Source organism: Equus caballus, chromosome 1 (assembly GCF_041296265.1).
Source record: "Equus caballus isolate H_3958 breed thoroughbred chromosome 1, TB-T2T, whole genome shotgun sequence".
Classification (NCBI taxonomy): Eukaryota; Metazoa; Chordata; class Mammalia; order Perissodactyla; family Equidae; genus Equus; species Equus caballus.
The window spans coordinates 147819847-147846209 of NC_091684.1; the positions used below are offsets into that span (position 1 = coordinate 147819847).

The 26363-nt window shown below is 38.1% G+C and overlaps 1 protein-coding gene and 1 long non-coding RNA gene across 4 annotated transcripts in view; one reads left to right on the forward strand and one right to left on the reverse strand.

Annotated features, from left to right (window-relative positions):
• Positions 1 to 9812: 9812 nt before the first annotated feature.
• Positions 9813 to 13444, reverse strand: LOC111767648 (uncharacterized). Its single transcript, XR_011426286.1, has 3 exons — positions 13273 to 13444; positions 12198 to 12324; positions 9813 to 12090 (listed from the first exon to the last, which is right to left on the reverse strand). It is a non-coding gene; the product is annotated as an uncharacterized lncRNA (long non-coding RNA).
• Positions 13445 to 13461: 17 nt separating this feature from the next.
• MNS1 (meiosis specific nuclear structural 1) overlaps positions 13462 to 26363 on the forward strand; it is a 58002-nt gene continuing 45100 nt past the window's right edge. For all 3 annotated transcript variants that reach the window (XM_070236149.1, XM_005603027.4, XM_023616874.2), the window contains exons 1-2: positions 13462 to 13633; positions 14403 to 14624. In XM_070236149.1, coding sequence (XP_070092250.1) covers positions 13631 to 13633; positions 14403 to 14624 — 225 coding nt within the window. In that variant the 5' untranslated portion in view covers positions 13462 to 13630. The remainder of the gene's footprint in view (positions 13634 to 14402; positions 14625 to 26363) is intronic.

Here is a 26363-nt window from a genome sequence, read left to right on the forward strand (position 1 = left end):
ACAATTCCTTAACTGTGCTCCTTCATGATGGCATGGCCTTAGGATATATATATTGTAGTAAAATTTACTTCTAGTGAAAAAAATCCATGTTTCATATATTTTTTGTGTGTGTTTTAACCTTTCTGAAATTGGGATGGGTCTTTTTGTTTTTTTTTTTTTTTTTGAGGAAGATTAGCCCTGAGCTAACATCTGCTGCCAATCCTCCTCTTTTCGCTGAGGAAGACTGGCCCTGAGCTAACATCCATGCCCATCTTCCTCTACTTTATATGTGGGACGCCTACCACAGCATGGCTTGATGAGCGGTGCCATGTCCGCAACCGGGATCCGAACTGGTGAACCTGGCCACTGAAGCAGAATATGTGAACTTAACCGCTGTGTCACCAGGCCAGGCCCTGGGATGGGTCTTAAAATAGGTGATGTGAGAATTTAATTGGCAGGAGATTTTCTTCTTTACTGATGAATAAAATAACGGTGCATCCTACCAGTGATGGTGTCATAGATTCCATAAAATACATTAACTCAATCCAGGTCACCAGATGTCAGGTGCTATAATAGATTCTAAAGAACTAAGGGGCTAGGGCCGCCTGGTGGCACAGTGGTTTAAGTGCGCATGTTCTGCTTTGGCAGCCTGGGGTTCGCCGGTTTGGATCCCGGGTGCGGACATAGCACCGCTCATCAAGCCACTCTGTGGTAGGCGTCCCACATATTAAAGTAGAGGAAGATGGGCACAGATGTTAGCTCAGGGCCAGTCTTCCTCAGCAAAAAGAGGATTGGCAGATGTTAGCTCAGGGCCGATCCTCCTCCTCCTCAAAAAGAAAAAAAGAACTAAGGGGCTAGATTAGACTTTGTGGGTTACAATTTGGCTGTTTCTTAGGTGTTTCTACTAGGAAAGGAAAGGAAAACTCTAAGGAGCAGAGTTGTATGATGGAGAGGTGTACAATGGATAACTATTGCTATGGATATATTTGTATAGAAGTAACTGGAGATCTAACAAAGCACTGAAAAATCATGGGAAGCCAGAAAATATGCTCTTTCACTTCTGGCTCTGTTCACTCTTTTACTCTTCCCCTTTTTTGCTACTTTTATGACTGATGTTTCCTAATAGGCCATAGTCGCCTTGTTGTTCTGGTTAGCCTGTCATTCTTCCAGCAGTATCTTGTGTAACGAGACCTATGATAACAAAGGTTTTCACTCTGTGATGAACCCCATGTTGATATGTGGTCAGAACTATGGTGTGGAGAACCAAGCAAATTCAGTAAGCTTACCAACGTTCTCCAAGGAGATGGGTTGGATGGAAGGACCTGTTGCCTGGATTCCCCATAAATGTATCTGCTTTTCTAAAACTGGATTCCTTGGCACTGACTGCTTCTAAAATTAGGATTGAAACCATTGTTTCCTTTCTCTCCAGACACAGCCTTTATGCCTGGATCGTATTTCCAAAACGGGGAAGTCTCTATCTCTGAAAAAACATAATTGTTATTCCTTATCTGGACACAAATCAACCAGTATTGGATACTCAATAAAGTTACTATTATTGTTCTATAAATACTATGTAGAACATACATTGTATAATGTATCTACCATTAGCATACTATATTGTGTAAAAATTGGAAGTGTGTCATATAATCTATGATACATTGTTAACATATAATACATTTTGTTATAGTCATTAATTATATTTTAACAAAACCGAAAGTTGGGTTTGCCTAGAAAAGAATAAATGGGGATCACTTTGATATAATACTCCATAATCATTGTAAGGATTGGTATCGTTTGTGGAAAATATTTCAAACATGTCTGATTCAGTGATTATCTGAAAGAAAATTATTTTGTGTGGAGCGATGCTTTAGACATTGTAGAAAACATTCCATAAAATGAGAAATTTGCTATAATTCAGAAGTTACTTATATATTTACCCAACCTAAATTTGCTATAATTCAGAAGTTAATTATATAATTACCCAACCTAAGATTGGGTAAGAGAGGCAATGTGCTCCAATTCAGTAGTTTTCAAACATTTTTGACCTTGACTTATAGTAGGAAACAATATTTCTTCCCCCTTCCTGCCTGCCTGCCTTCCTGCCTCCCTTCCTACCTACCTATCACTAAAAAGTTTCACAAAACAATAGCTAGCTTACTAGATTCGATGTATTCTAATATTTTCTGGGCTATTCTATTACTGTTTGTGAGCCACAGTTTCGAAAATACTGGACTCATGAAAAAAGCATGAACTGAGGAGACAGACTTGATACAAAACTCTGTCCCACTACTGGCACTTTCTGTGAACTTGGCGAATTCTTTTGAATTTTGTTTACATCATACGTAAAACGAACTGGGTTGTTCGGATGATTACAGACAATTATACATGGTGTGAGTGGCGTGTAGTAGGTGTTCAATAAATGACAAGTAGCAGGATAAGACTTTCTAATATTAACTGAATGTTTCCCACTGCATTTACTTGTACACATTGTGATCTATTACCTCAAGGTAAGGTTGTTACAGAATTTCTGGGCCCGTCTGTTAGCTCTATCAGTTAGTTAGCTCTATCAGTTAATTGATTCAACGTCTCTCGCTCTCTCTCTTCCTCCTCCCACCTCCTCCCTTCCTCCGTTCCCTTCACCCCTCCGTACAGCCTTGCTCCAAATACCTGCAGCCAACTTGTGCTCTTTGACTCTCCCTGCTTGGCAGCTGTGTCCTCCATCTGCTATTCTTATGTAGGGTTATTGTGTCCCTCTTTCTCCCCAGGACCTTAGAGTTGGGGCTCAGGTTCTGAGTGCCCAGTCACTCTCATTCAATGAGAGACCACCGTGGAGAAAAACTCTTGCTTGTAGCGCCCCACAAATCACCTCTCCCTGGCCCTTCAGACACACCCACATTTCTTGAGGTACATAGCTGATGTGCTATCATTTAACCATTCTCTTACCGTCGCATCTTTGGGTTGCCCTCGTTTTTTTTCTAAATTAGAAGATTCTACAATGAATAAAATAATGCATTTGGTGATTTAAAATTTTTAGCCTGGTTAATTTTTCATTAGAAAAAATTGCCTTAAATGTAACAAATTTGATCAAATTAGGCACTTTTTCTAAAGTTCAGAAATGAAAAATATAACACTTTTCTAAAGGTAGTTTCCATATATGTATGTGTATATTAATATGTATACATTTTTTTACATCAATAAGAGCTTAATAATTCAGAAGGGCACTCTGCTCTTCACAGTGAATTAAATGTGGTCATCTTTGCTTCACCACTAACCAAATTACAGCCTCTGTGCACCACATGACAAATCCCTAAGCAACTGTTCTCTGACAGCCCAAGTTCCGTATGGTGTCTATGTGTACATGACATATACATGCCAATCCCCTATTTTACTCCGAATTTACATTGCTTTTCATTCAATTCTGTGCCTATATCTGTTGTGTCTCCACTGTTTTTTTCCTATGCTTAGATTGAGACTCAAAGCACAAAAATGGACAACTGAGGCAGTTATCTGGGTGAAGGTAATTTTTTTTCAATTATATGGTATTTTGAATAAAAGGGGCTTTTCACAAAATTAGCCAGATAAAATTTTATTCATATATGCAATGAATAAGCATTCTTTCTATGTAGTGTTCCCCAACCCTGTAAATGAGTGTGTAACAATGCTGTAGTTATTTTCTGATTTTATTTTAGAGTTCATGAAGTCAGCAGTTTCCTATTTCCTACAGACTTGGTAAGGATACAAGAGCAAGAGTGAACGTGAGAGAGCAGGAAAGGAAGCAACCCACTACCTTAGGTTAACATGGGGTGACAAATAAGCCATTTAATAGTCTCCTTTTTCCCCCCACACAATTATTTAGCACTCGATCACATCATCACATAGTCAATGTGATTCCCAGGTTAGGGTGGCCAAAATATCAGAAACAGATTTTATTTTCTTAATGAAACAATCAGACTCAACACATGGAAGCTGGCCTATTCTGAATCCACCAGAAAGTAGTCACCTCGTAACTGCATATAACAGAGAGAAAAAGTAGCAAGTTATGTACAATGAAACCATTAAATGAAGATTTGCCACAAGGCAAGATGGTAATGCTTGAACATTATGAAGTGCAAAAACGGCACAAACACATTATATTTTAAACACTTCATCTATTTAACAAACTATGTACCCTCTTCAGCTAAATAAGATGAATTGAGATTCAAGAGGCAGCACCGTACTGGCAAATCTCATCCTAAAGGCATCCATTAATATAAATCAACAGTAGCAATTTGGTTTGATCATTTATTTGCAAGAATCATTAAGGCTTATTAGCATAATTATTCCCTGTGGGATTTCATGTCGAGGAAATGAAAAATGGCATTATCAATATTTAAAAGATAAGTATGTAATGTTCAGAGTACTTAAATAGGCATCTGCAGGTGGTGTCCAGCTGCAGCAAATTAGATTAGATTTGGGCATTTTTTTGAACAAAAGAAAAATTGTTTTGTTCTAATTGCTTCATTTTATAAAGCAATACAATTTTGTAAATAATTTCTCTTGTATAGTTAGGACTTACAGTGCGTACCTATTAGCATTCCTTATTTCAGATCAGCAACTAGGATACTCTGATATGTTCAACCCTGCTATGTTGTAACTATTGGGAAACATTAATCAGTATAATCCATCATTTGTTATTAGGGAAAGCTCTTTACCTTCAGTAATCTAGACCTTTAGACCTGTAAGTGAAAAGCTATATTCCAAAGGGAAATGAACCAGAAGATTTCTCCTTAATGCTGGGAGGGCATAAATCCTTCCTTAGCAATGAATATCATTTATGATAGTAGTCATATATCATGAGAAATGCTTTTAAATGTAATAATTGCTTTTTAAAAGCTATATAATAGAATATTATTCAGTGATAAAAATAAATGAGATATCAAGTCATGAAAAAACATGGAGGAACCTTAAATGCATATTGCTAAGCGAAAAGAGGTCAGTCTGAAAATGCTACATACTGTGAGATTCCAACTATATGACAGTCTAGAAAAGGGAAAACTAAAGAGACAGTAGAAGGATTAGTGGTTTCCAGGGGTTTGGGGGGAAGGAGGGAGGGATAAATAGGTGGACCACAGGAGATTTTTAGAGCAGTGAAACTTTTCTGTATGATACTGTAATAGTGGATACATGACATTAAGAATTTGTTGAAACCCATAGACTTATACAAAACAGAATGAACCCTAATGTAAACTATAGACTTCACTTAATAATGTATCAATATTGGTTCATCAATTGTAACAAACGTACCACACTACATATGATGCTAATGATAGTGGAAACTGTATGGGTGTGCAGGGGAAAAGGGACATTTGGGAACTCTCTATTTTATCAATTTTTCTGTAAACCTAAAACTGCACTAAAAAAGCAAAGTCTGTTAATTAAAAAAAAAATTTAGGCTAATTTTTTTTCAAGTAAAGTCAACTAATTGTTGCAATTGATTAAATTTGTCTTTGGTTTAGATGAACATTCAGGCCAAAAATCCTTTTCTCTGGCGGACCACCTATTAAATTACATAAATTATTGTAGAATCTGCAATACCCATGGATACACGGGAAACAAGGAGCTATAAGTAAAATTCCCATTAGAACCAAAAATCCTCAGAGAAGCAAAAAATAATGAAAAGCATACGTTTGCTAAAATTCTTTGCAATGTTGCATCACATTTCGCTGTTAGGAATTAACAAGTTCTACTCTGTTGCACCTGTTATACGGTATTTTCCCCTGACCCCGTCCCCATCTCCTACCCGCCCCACAGGCAGCCTAGCCCTTTGGGCAGGTGGTTATACTGAGAAATCTGCATCAAGCTGACTGCTTTGCTTCATCTCAGGCCAGTTTACACAGAATACCAAGAGGGCAAGCGCGTGCCTTCTCTCTGTTCCTCTCGGACAGTATTGCCAATGAGTAAAGCAGTAGAGGTGATGTTGATATGCAACTGTGTGATCAGCGACCCAAGGACAGAGAGGAGAGCAAATGGTTTGCAGCTCCCAAAAACTCTTTCAAGGCTCAAGTTAAGCTTTTTGTTTGTGCATCATATTCTTTTCCTCAGGGTCTCAGTCTTTGCCACCTATCTACCTTTCTCACACTCCTCACCAGAATTCCCTTCAACATGAATGTTGCATATTTAACTGGATTATGTATGACCCTACCTTTAATCACTGTTTTCTTCATTAGTACATATTGTTCTTATTATAATGCCATTACTGTAAGGTGGGGGTCTCTTTGCCAAGGACAACTCAGAGTGCAAGGTGAATACCTTTTGACCAAGAACTTGAATTCTCCTTGGTCAGAGTCGTTTTGGTTTTTCAGCTCCCCTCACTTTTGTGATTAAAACCATACCAGTCATTTCACAAAATTCTTCTTTTGTCTCTCTTGTCTCATAATTTCTGATGACTTACATGGTTTCCCCTTAGTTTATTTCTGCTGACTAAATGCAATGCTTTTCCTTTCTCCTACACAATACCCATCTAAACTATCCTTTCGATCATCCTAAAACTAAAATTATTGCATTCTGAATATATTGTCAATCCTTCAGTGTGTGTTTATTAAGCTATACTATGTTCAGGGCTCTGTGCTAGGCACATTTTTGGTAAACTTAGACAATTACTAATGCATTCAAACTATTGCTTATTGTGTGTGGTGTTCTCAAATATTACTTGCGTTTTGTTTTTTTTTTTTGAGGAAGATTAGTCCTGAGCTAACTACTGCCAATCTCCCTCTTTTTGCGGAGGAGGACTGGCCCTGAGCTAACATCCATGCCCATTGTCCTCTACTTTAAATGTGGGATGCCTACCACAACATGGCTTTTGCCAAGTGGTGCCATGTCTGCACCCAGGATCCAAACTAGCTAACCCCGGGCTGCTGAGAAGCAGAACATGCGGACTTAACCACTGCGCCACTGGCCCGGCCCCCGACTTGCCTGTTTTAAGAAGCAAATGATAGTGATATATTTAACTGCCTGACTAAATGGATAATCTATATACTGATAAGTGAAATACTTTGCGTATTTGATTAATGAGAGGTAATCTCTAGATTACAAAGATTTCCTTGCAAAAACTAATATATTAGCATGATTTAGAAGTTTGTTGTACACGATAGAGTTTACCTTTATCAAGTAACTAAACATTCAATGATAAGACTTTTACTCCATTCATGTTTTAAAGACATTTACATTTATTGATCTGTGAGCATCTCAGATAAATAACGTTGACCTGAATCTATCTAAGCAACCAAAATATTTGTCATTTGGTTGCCAAGCAATCAATTGACTTGTGTTAGGCAGATAAGGAAATGAAGAAATCACAATGTATCTAGATCTTAGAGAAGCCTTTTTGGAGAATTCTCCCAGTCAATGCTTATAGAAAGGCATAGAAATATTGGTAGTATGTTAGCAAAGTTGGTGCATTGGTAACTAGTTGAATGATCAGACTCAGAGGTTGCTGATCTGGCTCCACTTGGATAGACATTCTAGTGATGTATGTCAGGGCTCTGTGTTCTCTCAGTCTTATTCTACATTTTCATCTATAAGTATTTGAAAATATAAAAGACATGCTTATCCAATTTGTAAATGACATGACTCTGGGAGTTATCAAATCACTAGACAAATGTTGCATGGATATTTTGGAAAATAAAATCAAGAAACAAAAGTTGTGATCAAGACTCCAAGAGCACAGGGATTAGGGAAGGGAACCAGCTAGTAGCTTCCAAAATATACAGAAGAGAGAGGAAAATGTGAGAAAGGAAATCAAAGGTTTTCTGCTATACCTACTAATAATCTGTAATATTAAACATTGATTTTAAAAGGCAATTAATCCTGCAAAAAGTTTTGTTTTTCTTAATCACTTTCATCCCTGAGATTGAACAGAGATAGTGGTTGTGTCAGTTAGGATTGCAGTTGGCTAACAGTAATAGAGTCCTGGGTGAAGAAGAGGACACAGAGGCTTAGATAAATTTATTTTTCTTTCATATAGCATGAGGTCATGAGTTAGGCAGCCCAGAGCTGGTGTTGTAGCTCTGTAGTCATAAAGAACCAAGGCTCCTTCTATTTTTCTGCTCTGCTATCCAGAGCATGTATTATTTCACCCACACGATGGCTGGTGAAATTTCAGTCATTGTACACTCTTACTAAGGGCAGAGACCCACACATACAAAGGCCCTCTGACAGGAAGGAGCTCAAAGAAGTCCATTTTGGCTAAAGTTTGAGGAAGAAACCTGAAGGGGTAGACACATAAACCTCTACAGGCCAGGTTAAGGGTTTTGGACTTTCTTTAAAGGAGATAAGAAAACAGTGAATACTTACCATTAAGGAAAGTTTCTGGTCTATGAGACCCCTATACCAGAGACCAGGTGTGCCAGGATCTGCCTAAAATGCTGAGACTGGACCAGGATAACTGAAAATTCCCCTCCTCCCACCACCTGGCCAGCAAGCATGAGCAACAAAGAACAGGGATCTACTGCTAGGGGGAGGAGCCAGAGTGTGGAGAGAGACACTCTCTGACACGCAGGAACACAGGGAGGGCCTAAAGCTAGGGGTGGGACAGGAACATTGAGAGAAGCCTTCTGGAAAACCTGCTCCCAACGTAATCAAAGATAACACTGGAGAAATTTGAAGATAGTGGTGAACCGAAGATAACCATAGTGACACAAAGTTCAAATGCAGCTCAACTCCTGACAATATAGACTCAACCTCTTACATTAATGTTCTAGCAGAAGAATAGGTGTGCTTATTTCCAGGCATACATATGATTTACCTCAGTCTTACACATGATGCCTGGCATTCAATCAGAAATTATGAGACCTGTAAAAAAAACAAGAAAAAACATTGTATAACCTGTATAAAGATGAAGAAATGAACAGAACAAAACTCATGTATGACCCAGATGGTGAAACTATCAGACAGAAAATTTTAAATACTATGATTAATATATTAAAGACTCTAATGGAAAAGGTAGACAAGATATGTGAAAAGATGGGTAATTTTAGCTGAGAAGATGGAAACTATAAAAAAAGTTAAATGGAAATGTTAGGTAAAAATCAACAGTAGTGAACATGAAGAATGCCTTTGACAGGCTCATCAAAAGACTTGACACAGCTGAGGCAAAGAGCCAGTGAATTTGAAGATATATCCCTAAAAACTACTTAAACTGAAACACAAAGAGAAAAAGATTGGAGAAGAAAAAAACCAGAGCCTTCGAGAGCTTTGAGACAATATCAAACAATCTAACATATGTGGAAACCTATGTGTTGTGGATTTATATATGTAAAAGTAAAATGTATGATAACAGTAGCACAAAAGATGGGATGGAGGATTGTAATTATACTGTTGTAAGGTTTACACACAATAAATGAGGCAGAATTATAGTATTTGAATATTTAAATATATATATTATAAATCTTAGGACAATCACTAAAAACGACATAAATTATAAGCTGATAGTGAAAATAAAATGGAATAAAAAATAATCAAAAAGAAGACAGAAAAAGAAAAGGAGTAAAGAACAGATGCAATAAATATTTAAAAATTAGCAAAATTGTTGATTTTAATCCACACATATCAGTAATGATACGTAAATGTAAATGGCATAAACACACCAATTAAAGGTGGAGATTGCCAGATTGAATTAAAAAGCAACACCCAACTCTATGCTATCTACAGGAAAGCCATTTTAAATATAAAGACACAGATAAATTAAAAGCATGGAGAAAGATATATCATGTAAACATTAGTTAAAAGAAAGCTAGAGTGGCTACATTAGTATCAAATAGACTTCAGAACAAAGAATATTACCAGGGAAAAAGAAGGTCATTTCAAAATGTTAATGTATTGTCAGGACATAATAAGCCTAAAGGTGTATACACCTAACAAAAGAACTTTAAACACATGCAGCAAAATAAGAACTGAAAAGAGAAATAAGCAAATCCACAATTATACTTGATGACCTCAACACTCCTTTCAGCAATTGATAAAGCAAGTAGATAGAGATACTGTAAGGATATAGAATACCCGAACAGCCTTCTCAACCAGCTTGACCTTATTGATGTTTATAGAACACCTCACTCCAAACACTGGAATACATATTCTTTTCAAGTGCACATGAAACATTCACCAGGACAGACTATATTCTGTAGAATAAAACAAACCTCAAGGAATTTAAAAGATTTGAAGTCATACAGAGTATATTCTCTGATTATAACAGAATTAAACTAGAAATCAATAACAAAAAGAAAACTGGACAATCTGAAATATTTGGAAAGCTAACAAAACATTTCTAAATAATTCATGGATCAAAGAAGTCTTTAAATATTTTTAATTGAGTGAATGAAAAAGCACAACATATTAAAATCTGAGGGGCAGCTAAAGCAAGAGCATAGAGGAAAATTTGTATATATTTATACATTGTATACATTTATATTTGAAAAGAATGGTCTTCAATAAAGATTTAAGCTTCCACCTTATGAAACTATAAAAAGAAGAGCAAATTAAACCCACAGCAAGCAGAGAAGGAAATAATGATGGTAAGAGAAGGAAAAAATGGACTTGGAAATAGAGAAACAAAAGAAAAAAATTAACAAAGCCATAAGTTGGCTTTTTGAAAATATAAATAGATAAAACTCTGATGAAGAACCATATTTCTTCCAAGTTATTTCTGAGTAGAGCTTTCTCCTATGTTCATAACAGTAATATAGTTTCAATCATTTGTTCATTTCACAAATCTTTATCACCTATTGTATGCCAGGCACTATTCTAAATGCTTGGGATGCATCCGTGTTCAAAACAAAAATTTCTGGTGACGGCCCAGCCAACAAGGTTTAATTAGAGGCTACTTTATGAGAAGCTATACATAAGCCATGTTTTTTTGTAAAAAGTTCTTGTGGAAGTTGCTAGACTAATGGGATTAAATGAACATAACGGTTGCATCCTGCTTTCAAAATATTCTTGCAGTGTACACACCCTGTAGTCAGTTTTACTTTTGTGGTAATTGGGTTTATAATAAGACCCCCCAAAAACTGAAAACATTGACAATACCACCTGCCACCCCCCACCACCCACAAGTCCTCTTCTAATGTAGGAGAACAATTTGAGTCTAAGGTGAGGTCTGAAAATCCCGGTAGGGTTATCTATTTGCTGTTAACCTCTTTGCATTTCAGTTTGGGAAGTTTCTATTGACACATCTTCAGGCTCACTGGTTCTCTCCTCAGTGGTGTCCAGTCTACTGATGAGCCTATCAAAGGCATTCTTCATTTGTTAGTGTCTTTGATTTCTAGAATTTCCTTTGGATTCTTTCTTAGAGTCTCCATTTCTCTGCTCACGTAACCCATCTGTTCCTGTATGTTGTCCACATTTTCCATCAGATCCCTTAGTATATTAATCATAGTTATCTTCAATTCCTGTTTAATAATCCCCAAATCTGTGTCATAGCTGAGTCCAATTCTGATGCTGTTTTTACTTGCCTTTTATCAACTTGCCTTTAGCCTTGTAGTTTTTTGTTGAAAACTAGATGTGATATATTGGGTAACAGGAACTGAGGTAAATAGAGCTTTAGTGTGAGGTTTTTTATTATGTGGCCGGGACTTGGGTTGTATTTAATGTTTGCTGTAGCTGTAGGTTCCGGAGCTTCAAATTCCTCTAGCGTTTTTTTGATCTCCTGTTGTCTTTGGATTTCCCTAAAAGTTCCTTGTTAGACAGAGTGTTTTGCAGCACTTCCATCTGTAATCATCTGTTATTATACCAGAGTGCTGTTGACATGGTGGTAAAGTGTTGGAAAGGGAAAGCGTTCTACAATTTTATGATTAAATCTCTTTTAGTAGGGCTGTGTCCCTGGGCTGTGACCTATACAAGTGTTTCTTAGCTCCCCTTTCTGCGCTTAGGAGAGACAGGAAGGGTGGACGAGACTGTAGTCAGAGGAATGTCCTTGCCCCTGGTGGGATAAGGATCTGGTAAAATCTTTTCCTTTGGAAAGTAGGCCTTTATTATTGAGAAGGTTCTGGGCATATTGCACAATGATTATTCTTCTCATCCCTCTGCCAGAGCCACAGGAGATCTTTCTTGGTTCTTCTTTGTGAGAACCTGCTGGGCTTCCTGGAGGAAAAACCCACAGAAGTGTCAGGGATGCTCTAAATCTGCAGCCTCCAGTAGTTTCACTCATGCTATTCCACGCTCAGTCTCCAGCAATTCATCAAAATTACCATGTAAGTGTTCCTAGTTTATGGCTTCAGTGGCTTCTGCCCCAGGTAAGTAGGTCTTGGCCATGGCTCCCTGGATTTACCTCGATCTCCAGATTTCAGGGTGGTGAGTTGCCCTGTGACCTCGGTTCTAGGACAAGTCCAAGAAAAGTCATTAATTTTCAGTTTGTTCAGCTTTTTCTGGTAGTAAGGATGAAAGTGATAACTTCCAAGCTTTTTATATTTTGGAGCTGAAACTGGAAGTTCTATTCTTTATTAATCTTTAAGCAGAAATATTGCTACACAAGATGGACTTCAAATTAGATAACACAAACTAAGCCAAGTCCTCACACTACCTTAAATTTTTTAAAATTTTTGATGAGATTTTTTCTAAATATATATATATATATATTTTAAAGATTGGCACCTGGGCTAACAACTGTTGCCAATCTTCCTTTTAAAAAAAATTTTTTTTTTAAGGATTGGCACCTGGGCTAACAACTGTTGCCAATCTTTTTTTTTTCTCTGCTTTATCAACGTGGCCTGACGAGCAGTGCCATGTCCGCACCCAGGATCCGAACCCGGGGCCGCCGCAGCGGAGCACTCGAACTTAACCATTCGGCCACGGAGCCGGCCCCAAAATATGTGATCTTTAAAATCAACATATTTGACTAATTTCTCTGACCCATTCCTGTTCTTAAATTCTTCCTCATAAATGGACTTTAGTGTCTAATGTGCTGATAAACTAAAGCAGACCACATCCTGCCATCATCTAAGTGCTCTCTCATTTGTACCTGGGCCACGTATTACATAGCAGAATAAGATCCACGTGGCCCACACATTTTATTCCCAAAGTTTACCAACAGCTTCTGTGGGAGGTGAGGCAAAGGTTTCTGGAAGCCTGCGCTACCCACAGAGCCTCCCAGTCCCCCAGCGATGGGGACGGTGACCGTGCCTCCCACTGCTGAGGATGAAAGCCGTCATCAACCCTGACAGAACAGGCGTTGAGGGCGCACGATGTTCTGTGAGTGGAAAGTGCCTTTGGCCCCATGTTCTAGACAGGAGTTGGCGTATTTCTCTGTAAACAGTTTCTACAGACCTCAGCTTGGCTCCCAACCCCATGAAACCACAGAATTAGCCGCTTGAGGGAAATCTGGAGCTCCCTGACGGACCGCAAAGCGCTGGCGTCAGGACACAAGATCTGAACTTCCCGCCAGTCAGCTGTAGGCCTATAGGAGTAGCCGCCCTGCCAGCGTCTCAAGAAGCTCAATGCCGATTGGGTCTTGCTGCGTCCAATGGGCGGCCGCGCCCTGTGCGGGTGGGCCCTGCACGGCAGGAGGCGCCGCGGCGGCCGTTGCCCGGAAACCGCGCAAACACTAGGGAGCTCAGCCCGCCGCTGCAGTTGCGGCGGGAGGTGATGGCCGCGGGAGCCGGAGCGAGGCTGTTCTTCTGCCAAGATGGTGAGCCGGTCGGGGGTCTGGAAACTACGTGTTTATCTATTGATATAAGTGTAGTTTAGAGCCAGCCTCCTTCTAGAAAACGGTTTCAAGTACCTAACCTGAGACTTAAGTGGGAAACTCGTATTTGCTTTCCGGGGCTGCAGGTGCTGTTGTTTAAGCAACGCTTGCGCTGGCTTCCAGGTTTTTTGCATTTTCCCTACACTGTATTACATCTGCCCGGTAAAAATCTTGTTTCCCGTATTTCTGGAAATTTGCGGAAAGATTAAGAACCGTTGGACAAATTAGGGGAAATAAAAGTCCAGGAGAGAGTGAATTTATGAATAAGTAGCAGCGGGTTATATAGGAGGAAAACCTGACCCGCTTCTGAACAGCGCTTATGGGGAAGGGGTTGGGGGAGGAATGCGGAGAGGAATTCCCTGCGGAGTGGTCAAGAGCTGCGTCTACGGGGCTCGAGCGCCTGTCTTTGCATCCGAGTGCTGCTGTTGATTAGCTGTGGAACCTTGGGTAAAGTTGCTTTTACTTTTCATACCCCATCTGTAGGATGGGGAATAGTAATAGTAGCTACTTCACTGATAGATCAATATATTAATCTACCACGTTTACTCTTTTATTATGGTATATTTCTCTGAATTTACGAAGGAAGCCAAAGGCCCTTCGTTTATCACTGTTAACTCTTTTTGTATCATTTGTTACTGGGGCTTACATCGATATATTTTTAAAAATTAGATTTTGGAATACCGAAGTATGCCTCTTTTTTTTTGCATTATAGGCTTCCAAAAGGAGAACTTTGAGCTGCAGTGAAGGGCATCAGAAATTAGTAGATATAAACTACTGCAAAAAATTACATGTTGAGGCACTAAAAAAGATAGAGAATCAAATCAGGGACCGAATGGTGCAGAATCAAATTGCTGACCGTGTCGAGCGCCAGAGATTCCTCAGATTACTACAGAATGAACAATTTGAGTTGGATATGGAAGAGGCCATTCAAAAAGTAAGTTTTACTGTTCATTCTTACATCATTTCTTTCTTCATTGTCTCCTTGGAGACAATGAAGACCAACTGCTAATACTAGAATTGAGTAGACAGACGACAGCATCAGGCAAAGGATGCCTCAACGTCGGTCAGTCCAGTGTAGTGGTCAAGAGCTGGGTTTTTGGAGCTAGACTGTATGTTTTTGAATCCTAGGACTGCTATACGTTAGCCGTGGAACCTTGGTTAAGTTGCTTTTATTTTTTGTGCCTCATCTATAAAATGGGAATAATAGTAGTACCCACTTCATAGGATTGTTTTAATAATTAATGAGTTCATGCATGCAAAGCCCTTGGAATAGTGCCTGGAACAGAGTAAGCACTCAGGTTTTTTTTTTTTTTTTTTTTTTTTACAAGTATGAAATCCATAGTTACTAACTTCCACATTTTGTTCATGTAGGTACAATTCTGTTGCTGTCCATAAAATTCTAACGACAAAAATTTAAGTATATCTTTTTTGAATTTACTGAGATTAAACATGTGTATTATTAAGTGGTAGAAAATGAACACATGTTATTAGGCATGAATTTATTAATGTTTTTGATTTTTGAAATACTGCTCTGAAGAATTCTGGCACACTATATGTGTATATAACTCCTAAAATATGTAGATAATTTTTCAATGGAAATTACTAAATATTTTAAGGGATGAGGGTGGTAGAAAAAGGGGAACCGACAGGAAATGAGTTCTCATAAATGTGAAAAAGGTGTTCTGATATTTCAGTATTTTTTGAGTGCCTCCTCTGTGTTCAACATTTTGTAGGATGTTGTGGGGAATGTCAAAGCAAGTTTTAAAAGTTGTATCCATCCCTCTGAGTTCCAAATTCCAGAAGTTTAGACATGATTTTTTAAGCCTGAGCAAGAAGATCCTAGGAATTAGAACTTTTTCCCTATGGGTTTTATTCTTATATTTTCTTTAATTTTAAAGAGAATCTCGGCTAGCATATCAACTCTCTCCTGCATACTTCAGTATGCATCCTACAAAATATGGCTATTTTCTTACATAGTAGTAGCGTAATGCCACTGTCTCACATAATAGAATTATTAATAAATTCTAGGTATCATTTAATATCATTCCATAATTAAATTTCTGTGATTGTGTCAAAAATCTTCTTTTACAATTGGTTTGTTTTAATCAGGATCCAAATGAGGTTTATATGGTGTATTTGGTTGTTAAGTCTGTTAGGTCCCTCTTAATCTAAAACAGCCCCTCCCTCATTCTTTATTTGTTTTAACTTCTTGTTTTTAACTTGTTAAGGAAACTAGGCCAGTTGTTTTATAGGATATCCCATGTTCTGAATTTATCTGTTTACTTTCTCATTCATTCTTTTAATTTGTTCCCCTTTTATACAGTTCCTCTAAGTGGAAGTTAACCCTACAGGCATGATTAGGTTTAGATGCAGCTTTTCTGGCGTAGATGATGCTGTTCTTCATATTGTATCGCATCGGCAGGCACATGATGTCTGGCTGTTCCACTTGTAGTGGTGCTAATTTTCATCAGCAGGCTTAGTGAGACAGCCTGGCTCCTCCATTAGGAAGATCCCCATCAAACGTTCATCTGTGGTTTCACCAATGAATTGTTTCTTTCATTAGGAGTTGCAAAACACTGATTTTCTAATTTTATTATTCCTTTCACATTTAATTAGCTGAAATTCCTCTGAAAAGAACTTTCCCTCATCAACTAGGGTTATTTGGTACCTTGTAATACAGTTCTTACTGGAAAGGGAGATAAATAGTTAATTTTCAGAGTAAAGAATTGGTGCCCTAGTCACTTCCATTGGTGTTTGCCTATGTTGTTTTCCTTAGTTTTTGACTTTTTAAAAAAGTATCTTTATTGACTCATGGGTCTTTATACACTTGAATTAATTGCATTTATTATTCTTCTTGATGCTCAGCTTGTTCCGTCTTTGGTCAGCGGATGCACTTTTATTGCTTCTGTGACCATTTGACAAGTCTCTCTTAATCTGTGGTAGCTTCCTTGCTTGCTTTCTGAAAAAAATGTTCCAGGCTAGTGATGGTTAATTTTATTTGTCAACTTGACTGGGCCATGAGGTGCTGGATATTTGGTCAAACATTATCCTGGGTGTTTTGGGATGAGATTAGCATTGAAATTGGTAGACTAAGTCGGATTGCCCTCCCTGATGTGAGTGGCCCACACCCAATTAGTTGAAGGCCTGAATAGAACAAAAAGGCTGAGTAAGAGGAAACTGCTCCTTTCTGACTGCCTTTCCAACTGAAACATCACCTCTTCCGGAGTCTCAAGCCTGCCAACCTTCCCTGAAAGGAGCTACACCATCAGTTCTCCTGGTTCTCAGGCCTTCAGACTTCGACTGGAACTAAACCGTTGGCTCTGCTGGGTCTCCTTCAGATCTTGGGACTTGCCTGCCTTCTTGATCGCTTAAGCCAATTCCTTATCCTACTGGTTCTGTTTCTCTGGAAAACCCTGACTAATACAAGGCTCATCTTGTAAATTTCTTGCTTCACACATGAATCAGCCATTGTACCAAGGAACTCTATTATCATTTAGTGGAAATAATATTTGAGACAATTTGGATCCTAGATGTGCTTTTTATTCTTGGGTTATCATTGATTCCAGGTCTTTTCAGTGTACAGAACTTGGAAATATGCATATTTTTAACTTTTTTTGAGATAAACTTAGATATATAGAAGAGTTGCAAAAATATTATAGAGAATCTGTATACCCTTCGTCTGACTTCTTTTTATATTAGCATCTTACATAATCGTAGAACAATGGTCAAAACAAAGAAATTAGCTTGATACAATATTGTTAATTAAACTACAGGATTTATTCAGATTTCATCAGTTTTTCCACTAACGTCTTTTACCTGTTCCATGATCACTTACTGGAAAGGGAGATAAATAGTTAATTTTCAGAGTAAAGAATTGGTGCCCTAGTCACTTCCATTGGTGTTTGCCTATGTTGTTTTCCTTAGTTTTTGACTTTTTAAAAAAGTATCTTTATTGACTCATGGGTCTTTATACACTTGAATTACTTGCATTTAGTTGTCCATGTCTCCTTAGTCTCCTCCAATCTTAGTCTCCCCCAGTCTGTGAGAGTTCCTCACTTTTTCCATCCTTCATGACCTAGACACTTGTAAAGACGATGGTTCATTTGTTCTATTAGTTTTCTGTTGCTGTGTAACAAATTGTCACAAATTTTGGGACTTAAAACAAGAGCCGTTTATTACCTCACACTTTCTGTAGATCAGAAATCCAGGTGTGGTATAGCTGTCTTATCTGCTTGGGCTCACAGGCTGAAATCAAGGTGTTGTCTGAAATGTATTCTCATCTGGATCTTGGGGCTCTCTTCTAAGCTCATTTAAGTTGTTGGCAGAATTTATGTTCCTGTAGTTGTAAGACTGAGACCCCCATATCCCAGGGGTTGCTGACATTGCCTGCCCTGTGACCCTCTCCACAACTTGGCAGTTTGCTTCCCTAAAGTCCACAGGGAAGTGACTTTAGCTACTTCTTGTCATGTTTATGTCCCACTTGATTAGGTCAGGTCCACGCAGGAGAATCTCCCTTCTGATTAACTCAAAGCCAACTTATTGGGACCTTAATGCCCTTTTCATGTGTTTATTGGGGGTACATGATGTTGATATGTATTATTCTTGATAATTAACCTTGATCACTTGATTAAGGTGGTATCTACCAGGATTCTCCTCTGTAAAGTTTTACACTTTAGAATTATTTTGCACTTTGTAAATACTAAATATTTTGAGACTATGCAAATATCCTGTTTCTGTGTTAATGTTTGCCCACTAATGTTAGCCTTCATTGGTGAATCTTGCCTTCGGCAATTGTTACTTTCTGGTTCTAATGGTAATTTTCTATTTGCCTTATTCCTTCTTCATTTATTAATTGGAATTTTTCTATAAGAAAGAGTTGACCCTTCTCCTCATATATTTATTTAGTTACTATTTATTTATATCACTGTGGAGTCATTGGCATATTTTTTTTTTGTTATTTTTGTTATTTTGTTGTTCCAGTTCCAATTTTGGCTTTTGGAAACTATTCAGATTGTCTTCTGTGCCCTTCTGACATCTTGTGCCACTTTTTTTTTTTAGCGTTTACTTGCTTTCTGGCACTGCAGGATGTTCCAGGCTTAGCTAACTTATACTTTTCTTGCCTTGGAATCAACCATTTCTCTAAGGAGGCTTGGTCCCTTTTATTGGAGAATGGTATTTAGAAACTAAGATCTGAATGATAATAGGTTCATTGTTACTGGGGTTTTATTGCTCTACTCCCTCTAGGTGGAAAGAACTAGAAAGTAAATATACCAATGCATACACACACATCTATGTTTATTTTTGTGTCTATCTGCATATATTTATTAATAAAAAACCATGAGTCTACATTGGTACTGCTAACTCCAGTCTGGCACCACAGGGGTCATTTTAGCCTTTTCCCCTTCCTTATTTGTAGCTGCTGTCTCCAACAAAAAGAAAGCTGCCTCTCATTATCTACCATATGTTTACTTATTCTTCCAACTCTAGCATACAAATAAAATAGTTCCAGAATTGCTAACCTGCGCCCCTGTGAACAACAAATTTACTTACTACAGTACAGAGTTGGGTACAGTTCTTTTTGTCTTTAGTCTTACAATATCTAGTCAAACACTATTTTCAGAGTTACTCATATCCACTCCTACTGGTCTCCTTCACTGTGGTTATCTGATTGATTTTAATATAGTTAATTTGTCTTTGTCTGCATTCCATTATCCCCGCCACATCTTTTTTCTTTTTTTTTTTTTAAGAAGATTAGCCCTGAGCTAACTACTGCTAATCTCCCTCTTTTTGCTGAGGAAGACTGGCCCTGAGCTAACATCCATGCCCATCTTCCTCTATTTTATACATGGGACGCCTACCACAGCATGGCTTTTGCCAAGCAGTGCCATGTCTGCACCCGGGATCCAAACCAGCGAACCCCAGGCCGCCAAGAAGCAGAATGTGCGTACTTAACCACTGTGCCACTGGGCCAGCCCCCCTCCACATATTTTTTAAAAAAATTTTTTATGTTGAAATAATTACAGGTACTTGGGAAGTTGCAAACGTAGTACAGAGAGGTCCACTGTGCCCTTGGCCAGTTTCCCCCAGTGGTCACATCTTACATAACTGTAGTACAGTATCAAACACTGAAAAATGATATTGATACAATATGCATATATACTTCTATGTCATTTTATCACGTGTAGATTTGTGTAACCACCACCTCATGCAAAATACAGAACTATTTCGTCACTGCCAAGACCTCATTCACGCCACCACATTATAGTCACACACTCCCTTCAACCTCCACTATGCCTGGCAACCATTAATTTGTTCTCCATCTCTGTAATTTTGTCATTTCAAAAATAGTATATAAATGTATTCATGTGTGTGATTCCATACATATCATATGTCTGTGACCTTTTGAGTAGACTTTTTAACTCAGCATAATGCTCTTGAGATTCATGTAAGTTGTTGGATGTATCAATAATTAATTCCTTTTATTATTGAGTAGTAGTCCATGGTAGAGATGTACTAGTTGGTTTCTTTTTTTTATCGAGCTCATAATAGTTTATAACATTGTGAAATTTCAGTTGTACATTATTATTTCTCAGTCACCATATATATGTACCCCTTTACTTCTTATGCCTTCCCCCAACCCTTTTCCTCTCTGGTAACCACTAATCTGTTCTCTTTGTCCATGTGTTTCTCTTCCACATATGAGTGAGATCATACGGTGTTTGTCTTTCTTTGTCTGGCTTATTTCACTTAACATAATACCCTCAAGGGCCATCCATGTTGTTGTAAATGGGATGATTTTGTGTTGTTATATGGCTGAGTAGTATTCCATTGTACATATATACTACATCTTCTTTATCCATTCATCAATTGATGGGCACTTGAGTTGCTTCCCCATCTTGGCTATTGTGAATAATGCTACAATGCACATAGGGGTATATAAGTCTCCTTGAATTGTTGATTTCAAGTTCTTTGGATAAATACCCAGTAGTGGGATAGCTGAGTCATATGGTATTTCTATTTTTAATTTTTTTAGAAATTTCCATACTCTTTTCTGTAGTGGCTGCACCAGTTTGCATTCCCACCAACAGTGTATGAGAGGTCTCTTTTTCTCCACATACTTTCCAACATTTGTTATTTTTAGACTTAGTGATTATAGCCATTCTAACAGGTGTAAGGTGATATCTCATTGTAGTTTTGATTTGCATTTCCTTGATGATTAGTGATGTTGAACATTTTTTCATGTGCCTGTTGGCCATCTGTATATTTTCTTTGGAAAAATGTCTGTTCATATCCTCTGCCCATTTTTTTGATTGGGTTGTTTGGTTTTTTTTTGTTGTTGAATTGTATGTGTTCTTTATATATTTTGGAGATAATCCCTTGTTGGATATATGATTTGCAAATATTTTCTCCCAGTTAGTGGGTTGTCTTTTCATTTTGTTCATGGTTTCCTTTGCCTTGCAGAAGCTGTTTGGTCTGATGTAGTCCCATTTGTTTATATTTTCTTTTGTTTCCCTTGCCTGAATAGACATGCTATTTGAAAAGATCCTTCTAAGACTGTTATCTAAGAGTGTACTACCTATGTTTTCTTCTAGGAGTTTTGTGGTTTCACATCTTACCTTCAAGTCTGTAATCCATTTTGAGTTAATTTTTGTGCGTGGCAAAAGATAATGGTCTACTTTCATTCTTTTGCATGTGGCTGTCCAGTTTTCCCAACACCATTTATTGAAGAGGCTTTCCTTTCTCTGTTGTATATTCTTGGCTCCTTTGTTGAAGATTAGCTGTCCATTGGTGTGTGGTTTTATTTCTGGGCTTTCAATTCTGTTCCTTTGATCTGTGTGTGTGTTTTTGTATCAGTACCATGCTCTTTTGATTACTATAGCTTTGTAGTATATTTTGAAGTCAGGGATTGTGATACCTCCAGCTTTGTTCTTGTTTCTCAGGATTGCTTTGGCTATTCTGGGTCTTTTGTTGCCCCACATGAATTTTAGGATTCTTTGGTCTATTTCTGTGAAGAGTGTCATTGTGATTCTGATTGGAATTACATTGAATCTTTTGATTGCTTTAGGTAGCATGGACATTTTAACTATGTTCATTATTTCAACCCATAAGCATGGAATATCTTTCCATATCTTTATGCCATCATCAATTTCTTTCAATAATGCCTTGTAGTTTTCATTGTATAGGTCTTTTGCCTCCTTGGTTAAATTTATTCTTAGATATTTTATTCTTTTTATTGCGATTGTAAATGGGATTGTATTCTTGAGTTCTCTTTCTGTTAGTTTTTTATTTGCATATAGAAATGCAACTGATTTTTGTAAGTTGCTTTTGCAACCTGCCACTTTACTGTAGTTGTTGATTATTTTTAATAGTTTTCTGATAGATTCTTTAGAGTTTTCCTATATAAAATCATGTCATTTGCAAACAGCGAGAGTTTCACATCTTCCTTGCCAATTTGGATCACTTTTATTTCTTTTTCTTGCCTAGTTGCTCTGTCCAAGTCCTCCAGTACTTTGTTGAATAAGAGTAGCAAGAATGGGCACCCTTTTCTTGTTCTTGTTCTCAGATGGATGGCTTTCAGTTTTTCCCCAGTGAGTATGTTGGCTGTGGGTTTGTCATATATGGCCTTTATTGCTGAGGTATTTCCTTCTATACCCATTGTATTGAGAGTTTTTATCATCAGTGATGTTGAATCTTGTCAGATGCTTTCTTAGTGTCTACTGAGATGATTGTGTGCTTTTTATTCCTCGTTTTGTTAATGTGGTGTATCACATTGATTGATTTGTGGATGTTGAACCATCCCTTAGTCCCTGGTATAAATCCCACTTGATCATGGTGTATGATTCTTTCGATGTATTGCTGTTTTTGGTTTGCCAATATTTTGTTGAGGTTTTTTGCATCTATGTTCATCAGCGCTATTGGCCCGTAATTTTCCTTCTTTGTGTTGTCGTTGTCTGACTTTGAGATCAAGGTGATGTTGGCCTCATAAAATCTGTTAGAAAGAGTTCTGTCTTCAATTTTTTTGACTAGTTTGAGAAGGATAGGTATTAAATCTTCTTGAATGTTTGGTAGAATTCTCCTGAGAAGCCATCTGGTCCTGGACTTTTATTTTTTGGGAGGTTTTTGATTACTGTTTCAATCTCTTTTCTTGTGATTGGTCTGTTGAGATTGTCTGTTGCTTCTTGATTCAGTTTTGCTGTGTTGTGTGTGTCTAGGAATTTATGCATTTCTTCTAGATTGTCCAATTTGGCATATAGTTTTTCATAGTATTCTCTTTTAATCTTTTGTATGTCTGGGGTATCTGTTGTAATTTCTCCTCTTTCATTTCTAATTTTATTTATTTGAGGCTTCTCTCCTTTTTTCTTAGTGAGTCTGGCTAAGGTTTGTCAATTTTGTTTATCTTCTCAAAGAACTAGTTCTTAGTTTCATTGATCCTTTCATCTGTTTTTCTCATTTTAATTTCATTTACTTCTGCTCTGATTTTTATTATTTCCCTCCTTCTGCTGACTTTGGGCTTTGTTTGGTCTTCTTTTTCTAATTCTGTTAGGTGTAGTTTAAGATTTCTCATTTGAGATTTTTCTTGTTTGTTAAGGTGGGCATGTATTGCTATGAATTTCCCTCTTAGGACCACTTTTGCTGCATCCTATATGAGTTGGTATGGTGTATTTTCATTTTCATTTGTCTCCTGATACTTTTTTATTTCTCCTTTAATTTCTTCAGTATCTATTGGTTGTTCAGTAGCATGTTTCATCTCCACGTATTTGTTGCTTTCCCAGCTTTTTTCTTATAGTTTATTTCTAGTTTCTTAGCATTATGGTCAGAAAAGATACTGATATTATTTCAGTCTTCTTAAATTTAGTGAGGCTTGCCTTATTTCCCATCATATGGTCTGTCTTTGAGAATGTTCCAGGTGTATTTGAGAGGGATGTGTATTAAGTCCATCTGGTCTAGTTTTTTGTTTAATTCCATTAGTTTCTTGTGGACCTTCTGTCTGGATGATCTATCCACTGATGTAAGTACGGTGTTAATATCCCCTGCTATTACTGTGTTGCTGTTAATGTCTCCTTTTAGGTCTTTAATAGTTGCTGTATGTACTTTTCTGTTCCTATGTTGGGTGCATATATATTTATAAGTGTTATGTCCTCTTGATGGAGTGTCTCTTTTATCGTTATATACTGCTCTTCTTTGTCTCTCATTGCCTGTTTTATCTTGAAGTCTACCTTGTCTTCTGTAAGTATGGCAACATCTGGTTTCTTTTGTTTGCCATTAGTTTGGACTATGGTCTTCTATCCCTTCACCCTGAGCCTGTGTTTGTCTTTTGAACTGAGATCTGTTTTGTGGAGGCAGTATGTTGTTGGGTCCTGTTTTTTAATCTGTCCAGCCAGTCTGTGTCTTTTGATTAGAGAATTCAATCCATTTACATTTCAAGTGTTTATTGATATATGTGGGCCTAATGCTGCCATTTTATCGCTCGTTTTCTGATTGTTCTGTATTTTCCTTGTTTCTCGTCCTATGTATTTTGGACTGCCAGTTCAATTTGATGTTTCTCTATGATGGTTTTCTCAGTTTTCTCTTTATTTATCATTTGTGTCTCTGTTCTGATTTTTTGTTTAGTGGTTACTGTGAGGTTTGTATAAAAGATCTCGTAGATGAGATAGTTCATTTTCTGATAGCCTCTTATTTTCTTAATCTAAGGAGGTTCCATCCCAATCCTCTTCCCCATCTAAGTTATTGTTGTCACAACTTACTCCATTTTGTGTTGTGAGTTTGTGTTAAAATGAAGTGACTGTAGTTCTTTTTGATGTTTTCCTTCCCCTCTTTAATGTCGTAATTAAGTGTTTGCTAACCTGTTCTGATTGAGAGCTGCAATTTTCTGATTTTATCTATTTATCTGCTTGCTGGAAGCTTTGTAAACCCCCCTCCCCCTTTTTTTTTCCAGGTATGAGGGCCTTCTTGATCATTTCTTCTAGGGGGCATCTTGTGGCAGTGAACTCCCTCAGTTTTTGTTTATCTGGGAAAGTTTATTTCTCCATCATATCTGAAGGATATTTTCACTGGATAGAGTATTCTTGGCTGAAAGTTTTTGTCTTTCAAAATTTTGAATATATCATTCTACTCTCTCCTAGCCTGTAAGGTTTCTGCTGAGAAATCTGAAAGCCTGATAGGGCTTCCTTTGTATGTTATTTTCTTTTGCCTTACTGCCCTTAATGTTTTTCCTTTGTCATTGACTTTTGCCAGTTTTGCTAATATATGCCTTGGAGAAGGTCTTTTTACATTTATATAATTAGGAGTTATTTTAGCTTCTTTTACTTGTAGTTCCAGCTCCTTCCCCAGGTTTGGGAAGTTCTCAGCTATTATTTCTTTGAAAAAACTCTCTGCTCCCGTTTCTCTCTCTTCTCCCTCTGGAATACCTATAGTTCTTATGTTGCATTTCCTAATTGAGTCATATATTTCTTGGAGAATTCCCTCATTTCTTTTTAGTCTTAGTTCTCTCTCCTCCATCTGAATCATTTCTATATTTCTGTCCTCTAAATGGCTCATTCTCTCCTCTATGTTATCAGCTCTGTTACCTAAGGACTTCAGATTTTTCTTTATCTCGTTCATTGTGTTTTTCATCTCCAACATTTCTGATTGGTTTTTCTTTATGGTTTCAATCTCTTTTGTGAATAATTCCCTCTGTTCATTAATTTTATTCCTAATTTCATTGAACTGTCTTTCTGAGTTTTCTTATAACTTGTTGAGTTTTTTTATGAAAGCTAATTTGAATTCTCTGTCATTTAGTTTGTAAATTTCTGTGTCTTCGAGATTGATTTCTGGGTGACCGTCATTTCCCTTCTGGTCTGGAGTATTAATATACCTCTTCAGGGGATGGCCCGGTGGTGCAGCAGTTAAGTTCACACATTCCACAACAGCAGCCTGGGGTTCACTGGTTCGGACCCTGGGTGTGGACATGGCACCACTTGGCAAGCCATGCTGTGGCAGGCGTCCCACATATAAAGTAGAGGAAGATGGGCATGGATGTTAGCTCAGGGCCAGTCTTCCTCAGCAAAAAGAGGAAGATTGGCCGCAGATGTTAGCGCAGGGCTAATCTTCCTCAAAAAAAACCTCTTCATACTGTGTGATGGCATGGATTTGCGCCTTTGCATAGTGAGTACCTAGTCACCAATTCCACCTGCCACCGCTGCGGGGGGGGGGGGCAGGAGCTGTGTATTCTGAGCCCACTGTGACCCTGGCAGCTGTGCCTGTCCTTTGGAAGCTATGCTGACGGGGCTTGTGTGCGTTTGCATGCTCACCACTGCTTCTTTACACATGTATGCACTGGCTCTCTGGCGAGGTTCCCTTGCTTCGGCCAACTGGCTGAGCTGGTGCACCAGGTGAGGGTGGCACTTTCTTTCGTCTGTGTTCTCCCAGGGGCACTCCTGCTCTGCCCTCCTGGGCTGTTCTGCTTGGTGAGTAAGCCCCCATGATTACTTGGCCTCTTCCGTGTGGAGCTTTCCCACAGACTTGGAGGCAACTGAGAGAGCAAAGGTGTTCCTATGGAAGACTGCCCTCTCCCTCCCTCCTCTCAGAGCCGGGTGTTGTCCTGGGCCCTATGTTGCTGCCATTAGGGGAAGGTGAGGAGATCTCCTTGCCTCTTTCCACTGCCTCCGGGGAGTTTCAGCACCTCCACCTTCAG